At 43.8% G+C, this 21,076-nt stretch overlaps 1 protein-coding gene across 3 annotated transcripts in view; it reads right to left on the bottom strand.

The window, feature by feature from the left end:
* PDIA5 (protein disulfide isomerase family A member 5) overlaps window positions 1-21,076 on the bottom strand; it is a 255,436-nt gene that overhangs the window by 99,051 nt on the left and 135,309 nt on the right. For all 3 annotated transcript variants that reach the window (XM_083349866.1, XM_083349868.1, XM_083349867.1), the window contains exons 6-7: window positions 20,955-21,047; window positions 12,204-12,264 (exon numbers count right to left, since the gene is read on the bottom strand). In XM_083349866.1, coding sequence (XP_083205992.1) covers window positions 12,204-12,264; window positions 20,955-21,047 — 154 coding nt within the window. The remainder of the gene's footprint in view (window positions 1-12,203; window positions 12,265-20,954; window positions 21,048-21,076) is intronic.

Below are 21,076 nucleotides of genomic sequence, written 5' to 3'. Positions count from 1 at the left end.
TTTACTTTCCATAAACTCACTTTTGTCCTTTGTTTTGGGCATTCATTTAAATTTTATTGATACAAATAGTACTTTGTGTTAAAATTATGGAAATCAAATTGGGTTTTTTTTAATAAATGTCCATATATTATTTGATATCATATATATTTTTGTAAAGTTTTTGTGAAGTTTCTTTTACTTTTTGATTCCTTGATCACTTTATTTTCCTTTGTAAAACAAAGTTACAAACATTAAAAATTATTTTATTATTATGAACATTTTCAGATTTGCCTCTTTTTCAGGTTTATCCTTTATTTTTATTTTTCAATGAAAATATGGTCAGCATAATCATACTCTACCATGCCAGTCTAGTGCACACTGATAGATGTTTTTCAACTTCCCAGTTCAATGGGGGATCTAGAATCTAATTCTCTCTGCTCCTAGTCTTGTACCTAAATTAGTGCACCACACTGGCTTTCATACTTTCTGTGTTCATATGTTTTAAAATGCATAAATTTATTCCTGACTTGCCAAAAATTATTCCTGAGTTAAGCATTTCTCTTGACCTTTATATACTCAAGTGTTCAGCAATCAAAAACCTATTTCATAATATTACCTTTCTTAGATTAATTCCAAATTTGAAGTGAAAAGATGGAATAGAAACTTTGGAATGAACCTACGTGCACCAATGCTACGCAACATACTGAATGAAATGGTTTTTAGAAAAAATCAATTTAGAGTGCACGGGGGTATTAATGTAGTACCTATCTGCAACTTTTTAAAGCAGCTGTATCTTTTCTGGGGCTTGCATGACAGGCCTCTTCACCTGCTACAGTAACTTGAAAGAGTTGCAAACGAATGTTTAGTTTGTATCCTGGACATTTTGAAGAAATTTTTTAGAAAATTGCACAGACCTAACACACACATAGATGGTTAAATGAATATGTGATCTTACAGAGAAATACAAACACCACCCCTGTTCGGTATTTCTACCCAAAATAACATTTGCACAGTTGAAAGTAACCAGTACAAGAAAAATATTGCGAAGGCAGCTAGTAATTGGTGACCATATTTGAATACATTTATCCTTAATTGTAGCAATTTTCAAAGCTTTTAACTATTGCGCTGGTTTTTCACCCAGAGCTATTTCCAAAATTTTAATTACTAGTACAGTATCAATTAGCTTCTTAGAATATAAGAACAGTAAATTTAGCAGCTAGAAACAGGAGCTGATTCAATGACACTGTTGCAATCAATCAATAAACCAACAGCAGGAGTACTTGTGAAAAACTGTTGGGTTATCTTCCCATTTTCTTTAAGAAAGTTAAACCTTTTGATTTGAGTAGTTGGGGCTGTCACCAAAAACAGGGCAATCTGAGATCAATTCTGCCAACATTAACTCTAGAAAGCTGGAGATTTATATAATGTAATTTACTGGAATATGGTGGCATCTATAAAATATATTCATGGTCAATTTTAATTGTATTTTTATAAACATGTTATAATATATATATATATATATATATATATATATATATATATATATATATATATATATATATATATATATATATATATATATATATATATATATATATATATAACATGTTATAAACATGTTTATAAAAATCCCTTGTAGTATTCTAATTTTCCTTCCAGTGAGGAATTAGAAGATTAGAGGAGTTTTGGACAGGTTCTACAGCTACAGAAATGTCTTATGAATAGTTTACTAAGTGAATATTGGAAGTTGCAATAAAGTCAGTCCCAGAGAAGATGTAACCTTTAAGAAAGCAAAAGTCAGACTCCCTCCCAGATATAACTTTAAATATAAGATAAGGTTAAAGTCATTTAAACAAGCAAACTAGACAAGGCTTTGGCATGGGATGTACCTTCTACTGATAATAGTTTTAATATGTTTAGCCTGGAAACTGTCCAATGCTGATATGGGTATTTTCATACTAGCCCAGGTCAGAAAATGCTAGCTATGGGAGAGGATTCTCAATCTGCTATGATAGTTTTATATACTGGAGGAGGAACTACTGAAGCAGGAAAGTCAGATCCGAGAGTCTGTTTATTTCACCTGCACCCATTGGTACAAAACCACAGTGAATGTCATATACCCAGTGATTTAGAATTGGTTCATAAAAGGAGAATTTCTGGACTAACAGCAATATATAAAGACCTTTTTAAAAAAGAAAAAGAAACCCTCTAGCTCAAAATCAATTAGGTAGTTGGAGTCATGGATGCATAGAATTTTATTTTCAGATCCATTATTTGTATTAGCCATATTTATGCTGTTTTTAATACACTATTGATCTGTTTGCTCCAGTCTATTCATTTTGTTAATGTTTGCTGTACAATTGCAATTTCTTTTCTCTATATATATTTGTGGGTTTGCGCACACACATACCCTCTTGTTCCTATTTCAATCTGCGGACTCCATGCGTAAGCCACTTAGGGTCTACTCATTTGATTAAAAATGAATTTATCTGAAGTATTTTTCATCACACTAAGCAAAAACCAGTATTGCAGTCCCAGTGTTACTTTGATTACTAAGGAGAAGTAACCTTCAAAGAAGATCCTCCATTAGTATCTAAAAGCATTTGATAGCAGAGTCTGAAGACAGATTTTTCATTAAAAGAGGAAAACGCCAAGTCATCTGGTAGCATTTGCAAGAAACTGACTACTTATATATAGTTAGGTAGCCTGAAGGAGAAGACAATACTCATAAAATCTAGGACTAGGTGTATCACATTAAGTGTTCCATTTTTTTAATGTTGGGTGAATTAAATTCAACTTTTGGAGATGAAGATTGGCGATTAACATCTAAACTGGCTCATGTTAAATAAATAAAGCCAGAATAATTTCACCAGTATTTAATGTAAAACAATCACTTCATTGGGTTGGATCCAATCCAGATTTTCTAAATTTTGAGTGAAAAAAATTATTTAGTATGAAGAAGCCAACTTAGCAAAACCTTTATACTGCAAGCTGGATGCTAATGCAGGCAAAAAGAAGAGAGATCATTTTCTTCCATCTTTTTTCCCAGCACCTGGCATCACTTCCAGTTTTGTTTCTTAGTATTATGATTCCAGTATTGGATTAGCTGTAAGGGGAGAAAGTAAAATCCACCTCCCCATCTTGCCTACAGAAGCATCTGTTTCATGGATATCTACTTCACTTAGAACATAGAAAATAGGGTTGGAAGGGACCTTGCAGATAATAATAATAATAATAATAATAATAATAATAATAATAATAATAATAATAATAATAATAATAATAATAAGAAGAAGAAGAAGAAGAAGTAGTAGTAGTAGTAGTAGTAGTAGTAGTAGTAGTAGTAGTAGTAGCTGTCCAGTCTCTTCTTAAAAACTTCCAGTGTTGGAGCATTCACAGCTTCTGGAGGCAGGTTGTTCCACTGGTTAATTGTTCTAACTGTCAGGAAGTTTCTCCTTAGTTCTAGGTTGCTTCTCTCCTTGACTAGTTTTCATCCATTGCTTCTTCTCCTGCTTTCAGGTGCTTTGGAGAATAGCTTGGCTCCCTCTTCTTTGTGGCAGCCCCTGAGATATTGGAAGACTGCTATCATGTCACCCCTCACCCTTCTCTTCATTAAACTACACATACCCAATTCCAGCAACTGTTCCCTATATGTTTTATCCTCCAGTCCCCCAATCATCTTTGTTGCTCTTCTCTGTACTCTTTCTAGAGTCTTGACATCTTTTTTACATCGTGGTGACCAAAACTGGATGCAGTATTCAGTGGCCTTACCAAGGCATTGTAAAGTGGTATTAGTACTTCACGTGACCTTGATTCTATCCCTCTGTTAATGCAGCCTAGCACTGTGTTGGCTTTTTTGGCAGCTGCAGCACACTGCTGGCTCATATTGAAGTGATTGAGATCCCTCTCACAGTTACTACAGTTTTCTAGTCCAACCTCCTGCTCAACCAGGAGACCCTATGCCATTCTGGACAAAGGCTGTCCAATCTTTTCTTTAAAACCTCCAATGATGGAGCACCCACAACTTCTGGGGGCAAATAGTTCCACTAATCATTTTCACTGTCAGGAAATTTCTCTAGCTTGGATCTCTCTTTAATGACCTTCTACCAGTTACTTCTTGTCCTGCCCTCAAGTGTTTTGGAGAATAGGTCAACTCCTTCTTCTCTGTGACAGAAGTACTGAAAGACTGCCATCATATCCTTCCCTAATCCTTCTCTTAGTTAGACTAGACATACACAGTTTCCTCAATCATTCATCTTATGATTTAGTCTCCAGACTCCTTATCACCTTTGTTGTTCTTCTCTGAACTCTTTCTAAGATCTCAGCATCTTGTATTATGGTGACCAGAACTGGATGCAGTTATTGTTATTCCATTTAACACCACTGTAGAATCAGAAACACCAGAATCTAAAAACATACTTGGGAGGACAGATTTTCCTTCCTTAAAAGAATGTAAGTTTTGATCATATCCAAAAGAACAACATAGAAATGAGTTATAAAACCATGCTGGGGGAAACCTGCTTAGGGAAATGCCCAAACTGAATGACTCAGATATACTTTGTAAGAAAGTAATTCATAGTAGAAAATAAGTTATTTGCTAGTGAGTAAAAAAAAAGGCGGCTTTTCAATACCATAGCCTGAAGGAATTATTTATAAGACTAAAGCAAACATTATAACTTCAACCAACATAAAAACAGTGGTCAATTGCAACACATGCTGTGAACCAGGAAATAGCCAGGCTTTTCTGAGATAAAACTAAAATTTACAAAGAGCCTGCAGAAGTTTCAAGAACAGTACTGAAGAGTAAATATGCATGAAAGACAAATATGCTGTGTCCTAGAAATAAACAGTATACAGCAAGGATTATTTAAGAGCTCGTTGCCTTAAGGAAAAATTGTAGGTTTTTCCCTTTTTACATGACATTGCAAAACAACACCATTCCACATATATCTGCTGTGATTCCCCATATATATATATATATATATATATATATATATATATATATATATATATATATATATATATATGGATCCTTGGTTTTTAGGGTTTTTCCCCGCGTAGAACTAAAGGTGTAGGCGCAACGTTTTGACGGAATCCCATCCGTCATCATCAGGCTGGTGGCTTTAGCTTCCTTCTTCTGGGAGAAGCATATGGCTGTGTTCCTCTTTTTTAAACTGCCAGAGGGGGTGTGTTCTGTGGAGGTGTGCTCTGATTGGGTGGGGGACCAAGTGTGTTCTGATTGGGTGGGAGTGTGTTTTGAATGGTGGGTGTGTTCTGATTGGGTGGGGGGGTGTTCTGAGTGGATGGGCTGGTCTCAGCTGCCAGCTCCAGACCTGAGCTGATGAGTTGTGCTGCTTTTGTTCGGCTTCGTGTTTGTGGTGGTGCCATGTTTTTATAGTGGGTGTCAGTTTGCTTATTGTGTGGTTTGGAGGGGTTTAAAGTGGCTGATGTTGCAGCTGTAGTTAGGTTTCTGTTTTGTGGTTGTGCCTCGTTATCATTGTGGGTTCGGATTCCGTCGAAACGTTGCGCCTACACCTTTAGTTCTACGCGGGGAAAAACCCAAAAAACCAAGGATCCACATACAGGCACCCGCGAAACCTCAGAAAACAAATATATATATATATATATATATATATATATATATATATATATATATATATATATATATATATATATATATAGTCAATAAGCATGAATTAATTTTCATTCTGCTAGTTCTTGGCTCTCTTGGTAAATGGCTAGAATGCCATTGTATTCAGCCCTGAGAAGGTAAAATCAACCCTTTCAGGTAAATGGCTTCTTGAGGAGCAATGTAAATATATTGTGTAGCATCTTCATAACAATGCAAAGTATTTTCGCTGAGGAATACCACATATTTATTTAATACAGTTCTGCACTCACTTTCAGATTTCTTGCAACCTGTATCTATACTTCCTTTTTTCCCCTTTGCTACAAATTCATTTCTGGAAGTTAACAAAATTATTCCTATTCTGTAACATGTGGTAGTTCATCCCTTGCTAGCAAAATATAAATGACATGCACTGATAAAACACAGAGATCTCAATGTTTTTCATTACTGAAATTTAACGGCAGCTTTTGCCAAGCTGATATTTTCCAGATGTGCACAGAGTGCAACTCCTCTCATTCTCAGCCCAGAAGTGGGACATAATGACTGACCTTGTTAAGAAATTTGATGTAAATTTGGTATGTTCCCTAAACACGCAACAGGTTATACTACAAGATTGGAATCAGAAATCTGGAGAAATGTGTTCTTAAGGGCATGTAGTTATTTCACAGTGTGTGTTAGGTAGCACCAATGTAGTCAGGGAAAATACAATTATTATTCGTTGTGACTTAGCCAATTTCATGTTTGGCTACAAAAGAAACTCAAGTGAGATTATTATTTCAATACATTTTGAAGCCACGGGTTTCCTGTCAATACTGTATAACTTTTGAAAAGGGAAATGTCGAAAGAATTCATTTATCTGATTATTTGTAATTCAAGAATGTGAGTTACTTTGATTAAAGAACATTATGAAACAAAATCCCAGTTTTCCTAAAAAAAGGGGGGGTTGATAGAACCACAAAACACATATGTTCAATCATTTTCCTAGGGAAGATGAAGAAGCTTAGGCTTTAACTTTCAGACCTATGTCAAACAGAAAATTGGACATTATTTTGGTTTCCATTTATTCATCTTGATTATAATTGGAAATGAAGATTCATAAGTTTCTTTTTTCTCCTGATAAAAGCTTACCGTATATACTTGAGTATAAGCCGAATTTTTCAGCCCACTTTTTGGGCTGAAAAATTCCACTTCGGCTTATACTCCAGTCAACAAAAAAAACTTACCGAGGACTTGTGCGCGGCCGAGGCTTTGGTGCTTCCGGGATCGCCCGCACCTCTCCCAAGCCACCGCCGTCCGAGACCTGCCGAAGTTTGGGGAGGTTTGGGGAGGTGCGCGCGCACCTCCCCAAACTCCGCGCCTTGCCTGCCTGCTTCTTTCCGCAGCGGAAAGAAGCAGGCAGGCAGGGCGCGGAGGAACGGAGACTTGCCGACGTTTGGGGAGGTTTGGGCGTCTCCCCAAACCTCGGCAGGTCTCCGTTCCTCCGCGCAGACCTGCCGACGTTTGGGGAGGTTTGGGCGCCTCCCCAAACCTCGGCAGGTCTCCGTTCCTCCTGCCGACCTTTGGGGAGGTTTGGGCGCCTCCCCAAACCTCCCCAAACCTCGGCAGGTCTCCGTTCCTCCTGCCGACCTTTGGGGAGGTTTGGGCGCCTCCCCAAACCTCGGCAGGTCTCCGTTCCTCCGCGCAGACCTGCCGACGTTTGGGAAGGTTTGGGCGCCTCCCCAAACCTCCCCAGGTCTCCGTTCCTGTTTGGGGAGGTTTGGGCGCCTCCCCAAACCTCCCCAAACCTCGGCAGGTCTCCGTTCCTGTTTGGGGAGGTTTGGGTGCCTCCCCAAACCTCCCCAAACCTCGGCAGGTCTCCGTTCCTGTTTGGGGAGGTTTGGGCGCCTCCCCAAACCTCCCCAAACCTCGGCAGGTCTCCGTTCCTCCGCGCAGACCTGCCGACCTTTGGGGAGGTTTGGGCGCCTCCCCAAACGTCCCCAAACCTCGGCAGGTCTCCGTTCCTGTTTGGGGAGGTTTGGGCGCCTCCCCAAACGTCCCCAAACCTCGGCAGGTCTCCGTTCCTCCGCGCAGACCTGCCGACCTTTGGGGAGGTTTGGGCGCCTCCCCAAACGTCCTCAAACCTCGGCAGGTCTCCGTTCCTGTTTGGGGAGGTTTGGGCGCCTCCCCAAACGTCCCCAAACCTCGGCAGGTCTCCGTTCCTCCGCGCAGACCTGCCGACCTTTGGGGAGGTTTGGGCGCCTCCCCAAACGTCCCCAAACCTCGGCAGGTCTCCGTTCCTGTTTGGGGAGGTTTGGGCGCCTCCCCAAACCTCCCCAAACCTCGGCAGGTCTCCGTTCCTCCGCGCAGACCTGCCGAGGTTTGGGGAGGTTTGGGGAGGCGCCCAAACCTCCCCAAAGGTCGGCAGGAAGAACGGAGACCTGCCGAGGTTTGGGGACGTTTGGGGAGGCGCCCAAACCTCCCCAAAGGTCGGCAGGTCTGCGCGGAGGAACGGAGATCTGCCGAGGTTTGGGGACGTTTGGGGAGGCGCCCAAACCTCCCCAAACAGGAACGGAGACCTGCCGAGGTTTGGGGACGTTTGGGGAGGCGCCCAAACCTCCCCAAAGGTCGGCAGGTCTGCGCGGAGGAACGGAGACCTGCCGAGGTTTGGGGACGTTTGGGGAGGCGCCCAAACCTCCCCAAACAGGAACGGAGACCTGCCGAGGTTTGGGGACGTTTGGGGAGGCGCCCAAACCTCCCCAAAGGTCGGCAGGTCTGCGCGGAGGAACGGAGACCTGCCGAGGTTTGGGGAGGTTTGGGGAGGCGCCCAAACCTCCCCAAACAGGAACGGAGACCTGCCGAGGTTTGGGGACGTTTGGGGGTGGCGCCCAAACCTCCCCAAAGGTCGGCAGGTCTGCGCGGAGGAACGGAGACCTGCCGAGGTTTGGGGACGTTTGGGGAGGCGCCCAAACCTCCCCAAACAGGAACGGAGACCTGCCGAGGTTTGGGGACGTTTGGGGAGGCGCCCAAACCTCCCCAAAGGTCGGCAGGTCTGCGCGGAGGAACGGAGACCTGCCGAGGTTTGGGGACGTTTGGGGAGGCGCCCAAACCTCCCCAAACAGGAACGGAGACCTGCCGAGGTTTGGGGACGTTTGGGGAGGCGCCCAAACCTCCCCAAAGGTCGGCAGGTCTGCGCGGAGGAACGGAGACCTGCCGAGGTTTGGGGACGTTTGGGGAGGCGCCCAAACCTCCCCAAACAGGAACGGAGACCTGCCGAGGTTTGGGGACGTTTGGGGAGGCGCCCAAACCTCCCCAAACAGGAACGGAGACCTGCCGAGGTTTGGGGACGTTTGGGGAGGCGCCCAAACCTCCCCAAAGGTCAGCAGGTCTGCGCGGAGGAACGGAGACCTGCCGAGGTTTGGGGAGGTTTGGGGAGGCGCCCAAACCTCCCCAAACAGGAACGGAGACCTGCCGAGGTTTGGGGACGTTTGGGGTGGCGCCCAAACCTCCCCAAAGGTCGGCAGGTCTGCGCGGAGGAACGGAGACCTGCCGAGGTTTGGGGACGTTTGGGGAGGCGCCCAAACCTCCCCAAACAGGAACGGAGACCTGCCGAGGTTTGGGGACGTTTGGGGAGGCGCCCAAACCTCCCCAAAGGTCGGCAGGTCTGCGCGGAGGAACGGAGACCTGCCGAGGTTTGGGGAGGTTTGGGGAGGCGCCCAAACCTCCCCAAACAGGAACGGAGACCTGCCGAGGTTTGGGGACGTTTGGGGAGGCGCCCAAACCTCCCCAAAGGTCGGCAGGTCTGCGCGGAGGAACGGAGACCTGCCGAGGTTTGGGGACGTTTGGGGAGGCGCCCAAACCTCCCCAAACAGGAACGGAGACCTGCCGAGGTTTGGGGACGTTTGGGGAGGCGCCCAAACCTCCCCAAAGGTCGGCAGGTCTGCGCGGAGGAACGGAGACCTGCCGAGGTTTGGGGAGGTTTGGGGAGGCGCCCAAACCTCCCCAAACAGGAACGGAGACCTGCCGAGGTTTGGGGAGGTTTGGGGAGGCGCCCAAACCTCCCCAAACAGGAACGGAGACCTGCCGAGGTTTGGGGACGTTTGGGGAGGCGCCCAAACCTCCCCAAAGGTCGGCAGGTCTGCGCGGAGGAACGGAGACCTGCCGAGTTTTGGGGACGTTTGGGGAGGCGCCCAAACCTCCCCAAACAGGAACGGAGACCTGCCGAGGTTTGGGGACGTTTGGGGAGGCGCCCAAACCTCCCCAAACAGGAACGGAGACCTGCCGAGGTTTGGGGATGTTTGGGGAGGCGCCCAAACCTCCCCAAAGGTCGGCAGGTCTGCGCGGAGGAACGGAGACCTGCCGAGGTTTGGGGACGTTTGGGGAGGCGCCCAAACCTCCCCAAACAGGAACGGAGACCTGCCGAGGTTTGGGGACGTTTGGGGAGGCGCCCAAACCTCCCCAAAGGTCGGCAGGTCTGCGCGGAGGAACGGAGACCTGCCGAGGTTTGGGGAGGTTTGGGGAGGCGCCCAAACCTCCCCAAACAGGAACGGAGACCTGCCGAGGTTTGGGGACGTTTGGGGAGGCGCCCAAACCTCCCCAAAGGTCGGCAGGTCTGCGCGGAGGAACGGAGACCTGCCGAGGTTTGGGGAGGTTTGGGGAGGCGCCCAAACCTCCCCAAACAGGAACGGAGACCTGCCGAGGTTTGGGGACGTTTGGGGAGGCGCCCAAACCTCCCCAAAGGTCGGCAGGTCTGCGCGGAGGAACGGAGACCTGCCGAGGTTTGGGGAGGTTTGGGGAGGCGCCCAAACCTCCCCAAACAGGAACGGAGACCTGCCGAGGTTTGGGGACGTTTGGGGAGGCGCCCAAACCTCCCCAAAGGTCGGCAGGTCTGCGCGGAGGAACGGAGACCTGCCGAGGTTTGGGGAGGTTTGGGGAGGCGCCCAAACCTCCCCAAACAGGAACGGAGACCTGCCGAGGTTTGGGGAGGTTTGGGGAGGCGCCCAAACCTCCCCAAACAGGAACGGAGACTTGGGGAGGCGCCCAAACCTTCCCAAACGTCGGCAGGTCTGCGCGGAGGAACGGAGACCTGCCGAGGTTTGGGGAGGTTTGGGGAGGCGCCCAAACCTCCCCAAACAGGAACGGGGACCTGGGGAGGTTTGGGGAGGCGCCCAAACCTTCCCAAACGTCGGCAGGTCTGCGCGGAGGAACGGAGACCTGCCGAGGTTCGGGGAGGCGCCCAAACCTCCCCAAAGGTCGGCAGGAGGAACGGAGACCTGCCGAGGTTTGGGGAGGTTTGGGGAGGCGCCCAAACCTCCCCAAAGGTCGGCAGGAGGAACGGAGACCTGCCGACGAGCCGCGGCTACACAGGGTATTCCTGTGTATTCAGGCTTGCAAAATGGCGGATCGAGCCTCTGCTGGCGGCAGAGGCTTGCAGAACGGCGGATCGGCTTATACTCGAGTCAATAACTTTTTCCAGTTTTTGGGGGTGAAATTGGGGGTCTCGGCTTATACTCGAGTCGGCTTATACTCAAGTATATACGGTAATTGACGGTTTTGGCCCCTTGTTACACCATGAGATATTACAACAAAGACAGGCTTGATGTCATTAGGATCAGAGTTAAGGAAATGAATTCTTTGATATGTTTTTGACATGCCTGCAGTCCTAGATCCTAATCACTCACAATGAAAAGCCTTTATTCCTCATAGAGGCTATCAGCTAACAGAAGAAAAAGATGTCCATATGGCCAGCAATAGTAAAGGTTATTCAACATGCCAACAGGCACAATTGTACCTAGATTAAAAAGACAAATATGCCCATCAATTGAGTTTGTTTTCTGGTGACAGCATCCATGCACTATTTTTGTCAGCCTTACAGCTGTAGCTCACCACTGGTATTTTTTTCCCCAGCTTCCTAATTTAGCCAAAAACTCTGAAATTTCCAGATGGTCTCTAATTCATGTAGACATTAGATTACATGAGATCAGCTTAGATTGGCTGTTACCCAATAAATTTGCAGAATCAATTTTCCGGCATTTTTACTGAGGAACAGGGGTGTGGCAGGCATTACTTCAAACTTGAGAATGGCAGAGATTAGAAAAAAAATCTATTGAATGCAGGGAGCTCTCCAAGGTATCACAGTATTTATTTTTGTTGGTTTCTCTTTTAAAATGATTGCTGGTTGGGACAGGATATTACTTTCTTGACATGGCCAAGCCATTTTAAGAATAATGGCAGGCCAACATAACTGCAGATCCTTAAATTACAGCAGGAGCAAATGGGTATTCCAAAAAAGTTTAGTATATCTAAGAATAGTCTGTACACATTGAAAACCTGCAATAAATTTGCAAGGTCCACCTGAACCTGAGTATTCATTTTTTGCATAATTTTAGCAGAGAAAAAGAGTAAAAGAGCATCATTTGAAATATTTTTATGCTACACTGCTATGTTTGGGGTGAATTCTGGAATAAAAACTGAGGAATGAAGAACATCAGATGCAGAGTAATGAGCAGATAGTGAATGTGTGTTGTCAGTTTTCTATGAACAAATGGAATAATTTAACAGAGGTACACAATTATCCGTAAGGGGGCTACCAATTTTTTAAAAATACTGTATTACTCACAAGGGGCATAGAACATCAGCAGAACATGTTTATCTTCTTTCTTCAGAAGTCTTTTCAGTTCCTTAAAACCAAAAGAGAAAATAAAAAAGATGAGATTTAAGAGTCTTTACTCCACATATTTTAGCTAAAATTCTAACAACTATTGGAGCCATCTGATAGTACTGCCAAATAGTTTGTGATGTGGTTATCATTAAATCCTCAATTAAACAGCTACAAACAAATGGATGGTTTGTTATCACCTAGGGTTCAAACACTTCTTACTGAAGCTTCCCACACTTAAAATTGCACATTTAAAAGTGCAACCAAAACATGCAACCAATTCCAATATTAGAAACTTTATTATGACCACGGCTGGTGTTTGCTTTCAAAGTACTGTTAATAAGAGTGCCCTGTTATTAATAGTGCCTGTTAATAAGAGTGCCCTAAAACCATCCTTGAGGTTTCCATATAATCAGACTAACTGGATAAATCAATTAAGCTTATTATTACTTCAGTATGAGATCAACCCTGACTGCTCTTTAGAAGGCCAGATCCTGAAGGTGAAACTCAAATACTTTGACCACCTAATGAGAAGGAAGGACTCCCTGGAGAAGAGCCTAATGCTGGGAAAGGTTGAGCGCAAGAGAAGAAGGGGACGACAGAGAATGAGTTGGCTGGATGGAGTCACTGAGGCAGTAGGCATGAACTTAAAGGGACTCCAGAAGATGGTAGAGGACAGGAAGGCCTGGAGGAACGTTGTCCATGGGGTCGTGATGGGTCGGACACGACTTCGCAATTAATAACAACAAATGATCCCAATGTGCTAGTGCTACCTGCAGATTTTTATATTAGTGTTGAAAAGTTGTGGATTTGAATTAGGTATTACTATGCCAATTTAGCAGTCTAGAAATGTAAGGGCAGAATGCATTGGCCATGTGCAAGCAAGCATGTAAGGCTTCTGAACATAGTTTACAAAACTCAGTCAACCATTTTTATCTAAGGATTATATTTTCAGCAATTGAAACTTATAGTTTAACTCTCTCAGCCAGACACATCAATAGGATCTGATGTTGATTGCAAGGCAGCTCTGCCTCTTATACACATTATGAGACATCTTAATTCATGTGCGCAAGGTGTAGACCATGCCTCAAGACAGGATGATGCTATTTCCAACATATGAATGCTCTTGATTTCACTCATATAGATGTATAGCCCATATAGCACCAATAAATCCTAATGTTTTAATGATGAATAAATCCAAAACATATTAAAGAGTTGGCTTTGCACTTGTATTTAAGACACTTAAATGATTGATAAGCTCTCTTTTAGAATTAGCTCTTAAAAACACAATGATGAAATTTAAAACCATGATATATCAAACAACCAACTGTGATAAAATTAAAAATAATTCAGTCTTTAAATTCGCTATCTAGGTAGCACTTCCACAATTGAGACTTAATTTAATTAAAGCCCTTAGGTCTTGTCAGTAGACCAATACTATATACTTCTTGGATTAGAACTCTTGATAAGGCCCATTAGTTGCATTTATTATTTGAATATTTGTCTTTTGCAATATTCTTCACATTTTATTAACTGTGTTTCCTCCTAATTGTAAGATTTTTTATTGTAAAATTTATTTGCCATAGAAGTACTCCTCACTTAACAATAATTTGTTTAGCAGCTGTTCAAAGTTACAACAGTAGTGAAAAAAGGTACTTATAACTGGTTCTCACTTATAAACATTGCTGCATCCCTGCATCACGAGTGTGATTTGAGTGTTTGGCAACCCTCATGCATTTACAATGGTCACAGCATACTGTGATCATGGGATCACCCTTTGCAAGTTTCCCAGTCAGCTTCCCACAAGCAAACTCAATTGGGAAGTCAGTGAAAGGTTGCAAATTGTGATCACATGGTGTCTTGTTTGGCAACCACAATAATTTGCTGAAAACTGCAACCAAGACTGCTGGAACTGCTGTTGTAAGATAGTGTGGTCATAAATTTTGTTTAATGACTGCTTCACTTAGCAATGGAATTGCTAGTTCCAATTAAGTGTACGGTTAACTGAGGATTACCTGTAAATTGACAACTTCCTAGCATATTTTAGGACTAAATTTCTTCCCTCTGTGATTTTGTTTTGGTTCTTTGCTTTCTCAACTATATAGAGAAGACTTTATGGGACTATAATTTTATTGAAATAAGTACTGCTTCTACTTTCTCTTGCTTTTCATCTTATTGTTCCACAAAAAACACAACTAATAATTTAAATTGGTAATGTGCAATTCACACATCATGCCCTATATCAGACATGTCAAACTTGCAATGCCACGTAACGTCGTGCAATGTATCAGAGCTTTTTCCCCATTGCCGGCAATGGGGTGGGCGCGGTTTCCTGGTGATGCGTCTGGCCCGGGGGCCGGTAGTTTGACACCCCTGCCCTATATAAATAAATTACAATAATTTGGAAGCTGCTACGCAGTGGATCCTTAACTGAATAAAAACCTAACACAGAAAAAAATTACTTCTGATTGTAAACTAATCTGTTTTTCTGTGACATTATAATTTAACAAATAATGTGTACAGACATACAGCAGGTGAAGACCTATTTATTGGTGGCTCATTTTTGCTACCATTGTTGAAATATTATACAGTTCAGAATTCAAACACATTCAAGAATCATGGTTTGTTCTGTTCTGTACCAGCCTGCTACCGGCCCTGCAGAAAAGGCAACCCCTTTACAAACGGCAAGAGGCTGGAATTACGCCTGCCAAATTTATTACTACAAAAACAAACAAGACACGAACCATGAAACAGGAGCTTTAAGAAACACGAACTATCAGAGCGGTTGCCTTCAGCAAACCAGCCCTCCCCACACATTCCCCTTATATAGAGTTCAGGGCGTGGCTTCTCTCTGCCTCCTTCCGAGAAGCCCCATTGCCTTCCTCTGTTTACTCCTAATTGACTGCCTCCTGCGTTGGGCGTCCTTGAACAGGGCCAGCTGTGGGTCATCTTCATCCATGCTGTCAGGCTCACACAGCTGGGTCTCCGTGGTGACCAAGTGGGAGGGGCCTGGCTGAGAACTCTCATCAGCAAGATCTTCAACCCCCTCAGCAAGGTCTTCAACACCCCCCTCCTCCTCCTCTGAGTCATCAGACCCAACTGCCGAACCCACAGGCTGACCCTGAATCACAACACGTTCAATGCTGAAAGCAGAAAGTTCTAGTAACTAGTCCTACCCATGGGCACCAGAAGGAAAAATATAGAAGCCACAGAAATTATGGTAAGATAAAAGTGTTGATATTATACAGACCATAAAATTGATTATTCAAGGGCTACCATACAGCAGACTACAACAAACATTATTTTAAAACAAGATCAAAAATCTCTGGGTGATGATTGTGTATTCAGGATGTTTGTCAAATTCTTTTTTAAGAATGCAATTGAACAGAAAAAATAACTTGTTTCCTTTAACCAGAAACCAATCTAAGGTAATAGGAAGACACCAGAAAAGTTTTTTTACAGCTACCATGTTGAGAAAGGCAACATTTTAAATTGCAAATAAGCCCTACAGAACCTGCAAATGGGAACAGAAAGGTGAACATTAAAAATTAATCTTGTGACAAATGTGAATGCCAAAGTAACTGTTGTTAATACTGGAATGAAAACTAAGAAACTGAAATGACTATGAATACCAGCAAGAGAGTAATCAATTACAATTTAAAATTGATTAGAATGGAAAGAAAAATAGACACTAGAGAAGGAGCAGCAAGTACAGCAATGTTAGGTTTCACAATAAGAGTATAGAACAAAAATAGGATTACTTGAGTTCATCTAAAAATATTCAATGCCCTTGCCAAATTTGTCCATATTAAATACCAAAACCTGTTTTCTCTAAAGTCAAAGAACTTTCTAATGGCCCTTAAGTGTCCACTAGTCCTTCAAACCTAGAGGCGAGTGATGGTTCTCTACCTCTATATGTTGGCTGTGGTTTACATCAGAGCTTTGAAAAACAATACAATTTAAGCACCAAGAGAACCAAACACAGAATATATTAGTAAGTTGTTATTTAAGAGCAACTGAGACACAAAGTCAACTATGTGGCCAAATAGGTTACATTGCTTAATTAGTTTTGCACCATGACATGACTTATTTCAAGCATCTACAGCAAGTCATTTTTTTACAATCTATATAAAAACATTCAAAGTATACCTGGGTTCCCAATCAGTTAACAGTTTGATCCATCTTTTCTAGGAGAAAGAGGTTGAGTGTTTGGTAACAGTGCAATACTTTGTACGAACACAGGAAGCTGTTTTGTGCTGTCAGATGGTTAGTTGATTGAACAATGGTGTTGCCTTTGCTGAATGTCAAATCAAATCAACCTTTATTGTCAAAGTACAACATGTGTACAATGAGATTGGCTGACCCTCCCTTCGTGCACACCCCAAACACAACTCACAGTGAAGACAAAAGGAAAAAAAAATCCCTAACCCAGGGTATCCTACTAACAAACACACAATCTTATTGCACCATGTGAACTTACTGCACAACGCGCCGGCCCCACAAGTCTACCATACTATGTTGACATGGAGTTATTTTCCATTCAGGAGTCTGACAGCCCATGGGTAGAAACTGTTCTTCAGCCTGTTGGTGCGGCTGGCTATGCTTCTATATCTCCTACCCGAAGGTAGGAGAGTAAAGAAGTGTTGACCAGAGGGTGAGTCGTCCTTACTCTTCTAAGGCAGCAGGCCCTAGCGATGTCGTCTAGTGGTATCAGGGGACAGCCAGCGATGTTTTGTGCTGTGCTCACCACCCTCTGTAGTGTCTTTCTATCTGCGGCTGTCAAGCCAGCATACCACACCATAATGCAATGTGACCAGTAAAAGGAGGTCATCAGTGGACCGGTAAAGGAGGTCATCAGTCGTTGTTTCACTTTGTTCTTTCGCAAGACCCTAAGGAAGTGGAGTCTCTGTTGGGCCTTTCTGGCCACCTGGGTTGTGTTGATTTTCCAGGTGAGATCTTCGCTGAGGTGGACTCCCAGGAATTTAAAGGAGGAAACTCTCTCCACAAGGCCCCCCTTGATGTAAAGTGGGGTGGGTTCCTCTCTTTTCTTCTGGAAGTCTAATACCATCTCTTTTGTCTTGCTAATGTTCAGGTGCAGGTTGTTTTCTAGGCACCATGAAGATAGTTTTTGAACCTCCCCCTGTACGCTGTTTCATCTCCACCTGTAGTAAGACCCAATACGGTGGTATCATCTGCGAACTTAATGATTGCAGTAGATGGGTCAACAATCATGTGTGTACAGTGAATACAGGTAGGGACTGATCACAAAGCCCTGTGGCGAGCCAGTGCAAAGCTTCAGGGAGATGGATGTGACAGATCCAACCCTCACTGTTTGTGGCCGGTCCCTCAGAAAGTCTTTGATCCAGTCACAGTTGGAAGAGGGAAAATCCAAGTCAGTCAGCTTTTCGATAAGGATGCTCGGCAGGATAGTATTGAAGGCTGAGCTATAGATAATGAAAAGCATCCTGACATAGTTTCTGGGTTTCTCCAGGTGGCTCGCTACAGAAGACAGTAGCTACGGTGTCGTCTGTTGACCTATTCCCCCTGTAGACAAACTGATGTTTGTCAAGGTCCAGTGGGAGGCATGCCCTAAGGTGTTGGAGAACCAGTCTTTCGAAGTATTTCATCACTACAGACGTTAATGTGATAGGTCTGTAGTCGTTTAGGCAGTTAATTGCTGTTTTCTTTGGGACTGGGACAATAGTGGCTGCTTTCAAGCATGATGGAACACAGGTCGTTTGCAGGGAGATGTTAAAGGTCCTTGTCAGGACCCCTGCTAATTGATTGGCACAATTCTTTACCACTATCTTCAGCACCCCATCTGGGCCTGCAGCTTTGCTGGAATTCACAGCCTTCAATGCAGCTTTCACTTGATGTCCGTATAGGGTGAGTGGCTGGGAATCAGAAGGCCGGCAGGCAGAGGCTACGGGATCTGGTCTTTTCACCTCATAGCAAGCGAAGATTTTCAACTCCTCTACCAACAAGGCATCGGCATTGACCGTGTTCCTCGTGTTGCCCTTATGGTTAGTTAGATGCTGCAGTCCCTACCACACTTGCTTCGGGTTGTTATCTGCTAGGTGGTTCTCCACCTTATATTTGTATTGTTGTTTTGCTTTCTTAATGACTCTTCTAAGGTTTGCCCTGGCCTCTCTATATGTATCCCTGACCCCTGCCTTAAAGGCAGAATCCTGGGCTCTCAGAAGTGTCCGTACGTCTGCAGTCATCCAGGGTTTACAATTCCCGTAGACTCTGATGCACTTTTCTGTTGTCACACTGTCATTGCACACTTTGATGTAAGAGAGTACAGCATCAGTGTATTCATGTAGGTCTTGATGTCAAATACACTCCACTTGATGTTCAAATACACTCCAACTACTCAGTGGTTTCAAAACAGTCCTGCAGCTGACTCAGAGCACCCTCTGGCCAGATTTTAACCATTTTCGTGACTGGCTGAGTTCTTTTCCTGAGAGGGACATACTTCGGGCACAACAGGAGTGAAAGATGGTCAGATGTACCCAGGTGAGAGAGGGGGATTGCTCTGTATGCCTGTTTCAGGTTAGAGTACACACGGTCTAAAGCAGACATGTCAAACTCGCGATGTCACGTGACGTCGTGCGATGTATCGTGGCTTTTCCCCATTGCCGGCAATAGGGTGGGCATGGTTTCGTCACGACGCGTCCGGCCCATGGGCCGGAAGTTTGAAACCTCTGGTCTAAAGTGTTCTTCCTTCTGGTGGAAAATTTCACATACTGGACGAACTTGGGGAGAGCTGTCTTTAGACAGGCTTGATTGAAGTCCCCAGCCATGACAAGAGCACCCTCTGGGTGAGTTTGCTTCTGCCTGGAGATGACGTCATAAAGTTTAGAAACGCCACACTGACATTGGCATCAGGTGGAATATAAACAGCTATAATAATTATCACAGTGATTTCTCTAGGCAGATAAAATAGCCTACATGTGACAGTCATCAGTTCCACATCTGGGGAGCAATACGTATAGACTACTCTGCTGTTAACACGCCAGTCACTGTGTATATAGATACAGAGTCCTCCTCCCTTGCTCTTACTGGAATCGCCATTTCTATCGTAGCGATAAATGACTTGGCTTGTCAACTCCACTGCCGCATCGGGTACAGGTAGGTGTAGCCAGGTCTCTGTGACAATTATCACACAGCTTTCACGGAGAAGCCTGCTTGCTGCCATCTCCAGCTCTAATTCGTCAATTTTGTGGATGAGGGATCTAGCGTTGCTCAAGAAGACACATGGCAACGCTTGTCTGTGGGGCTGCTTTCGGAGCCGATCCAACTGACCGGCTCTACAGGCATGCTTTTGTTTCTGCTCCTTTCGCTTTCACTTTCATCGGCACCTCCCCGACCCAATGACAATACATGGAGATCCTGGAAGCCTCGCTATGCAGTTCAGTATGTTGTGGGACTGCTGAAAATCGCTGGTAATCCCGGATTGACTTGCGAGCCCGATGTTTAGCAGCTCTACGCGTGTGTAGGCAAATTTAACTCCTTGCGCTACACTGTGCACACACATCCATAAACACATTATTCCAAACACCACACACCAATACTGGGAGCTCGGGGCCGCTGCGTGTGAATGCGCCATCTTAGTAAAAATAATAATAATAATAATAATAATAATAATAATAATAATAATAATAATAATAATAATAATAATAATAATAATAAATCTGTCAACAGATCTCTAAGGTTTCAGATGTATGTTTGTCTCTCCCAACCCTATCTAGAGATGCCCAATGTTGACTGTAAAACATTCTGCACTTAATTCTGCACACTTTCATACATTCTACAAACATTTCCTTTCATCTCAAACAGAACCTACCAATTATTTGGCAGGCTTTGTCAAGGCAATATCATTAGCTAGCAAGCTATTAAACTCCATAATCCCATGCTGAAGGCATTAGTGCATTTTATACCAAGACAATTAGAACCTTGAAGTTTTCAAGGACCCTTCAGTCAAAGAAGCCAACATAAATTTAGTCACTCATAGTGGCAGCTCAAGATGAAGTATGTTTTGGAGTAAGGTTCATGCTATTATCCTAGTAGATTCTGAAATAAATCCATAGCTATCATGAGGTGGTGCCCAATCAGGGTGTCAGACCCCTCCAATGTATTTGCCTGCATGTTATTGCTTTGCCTGTGTATTCATTTTCGGAGACTGCCATTCTGGTGGGAGAAGGGCTGTTTGCTTGGGGAATGTATTTGCCTAGCTCTGCTCCATCCTCTTTGAAACATCCTCTCTTTGTGAGAAAGGAATATGAACTGAAAACATCTGCCTTATCTCCAGCTTCTCAGAACAACCTGGCACTATGGATTGGCTGGATTTCAACCGGACAGTTGGACACTGGGGGGAGGAGTTGTAAATGGATATTATGATGTAACCTTGTGCGCGCAAATTCTTCAGACCTTGCTTTGCTCTCCTGCTATAATTAACTCTCAATAAAAGTTTCTTTTGAAACAATGCCTGTTTCAAGAGTTCTGCTTTCTTGGAGATCTAAGTGAGGCAGGTCCTTACACAGGGTCTCGGTCCCCATTCTACTGATCAATTATTCTCAATGTATTTTAGCTTGCAGTGCTTTCAGTTTGCTAAACAAGCTCTCTAAATATTCCAGAATAAAAATTTCCATACCTGATATTTATTTATATGTTTCTTTAAAATGTTAATTACAATTCAAGGGAGCTTACCTTTTCACTGTCAATATGAACAACATCTTTGGCTTCAGGATCTTCCTCCCACAATGGAGCTCCTTCAGGATCCTTTAGAAAGGCAACCAGTGACTAGAAAGGAAGACACAGCCCTTTAATCA

The sequence above is a fragment of the Vipera ursinii genome (assembly GCF_947247035.1).
Source record: "Vipera ursinii genome assembly, chromosome: 1".
Taxonomy (NCBI): domain Eukaryota; kingdom Metazoa; phylum Chordata; class Lepidosauria; order Squamata; family Viperidae; genus Vipera; species Vipera ursinii.
This window is presented reverse-complemented; position numbering and strand designations above follow the sequence as displayed.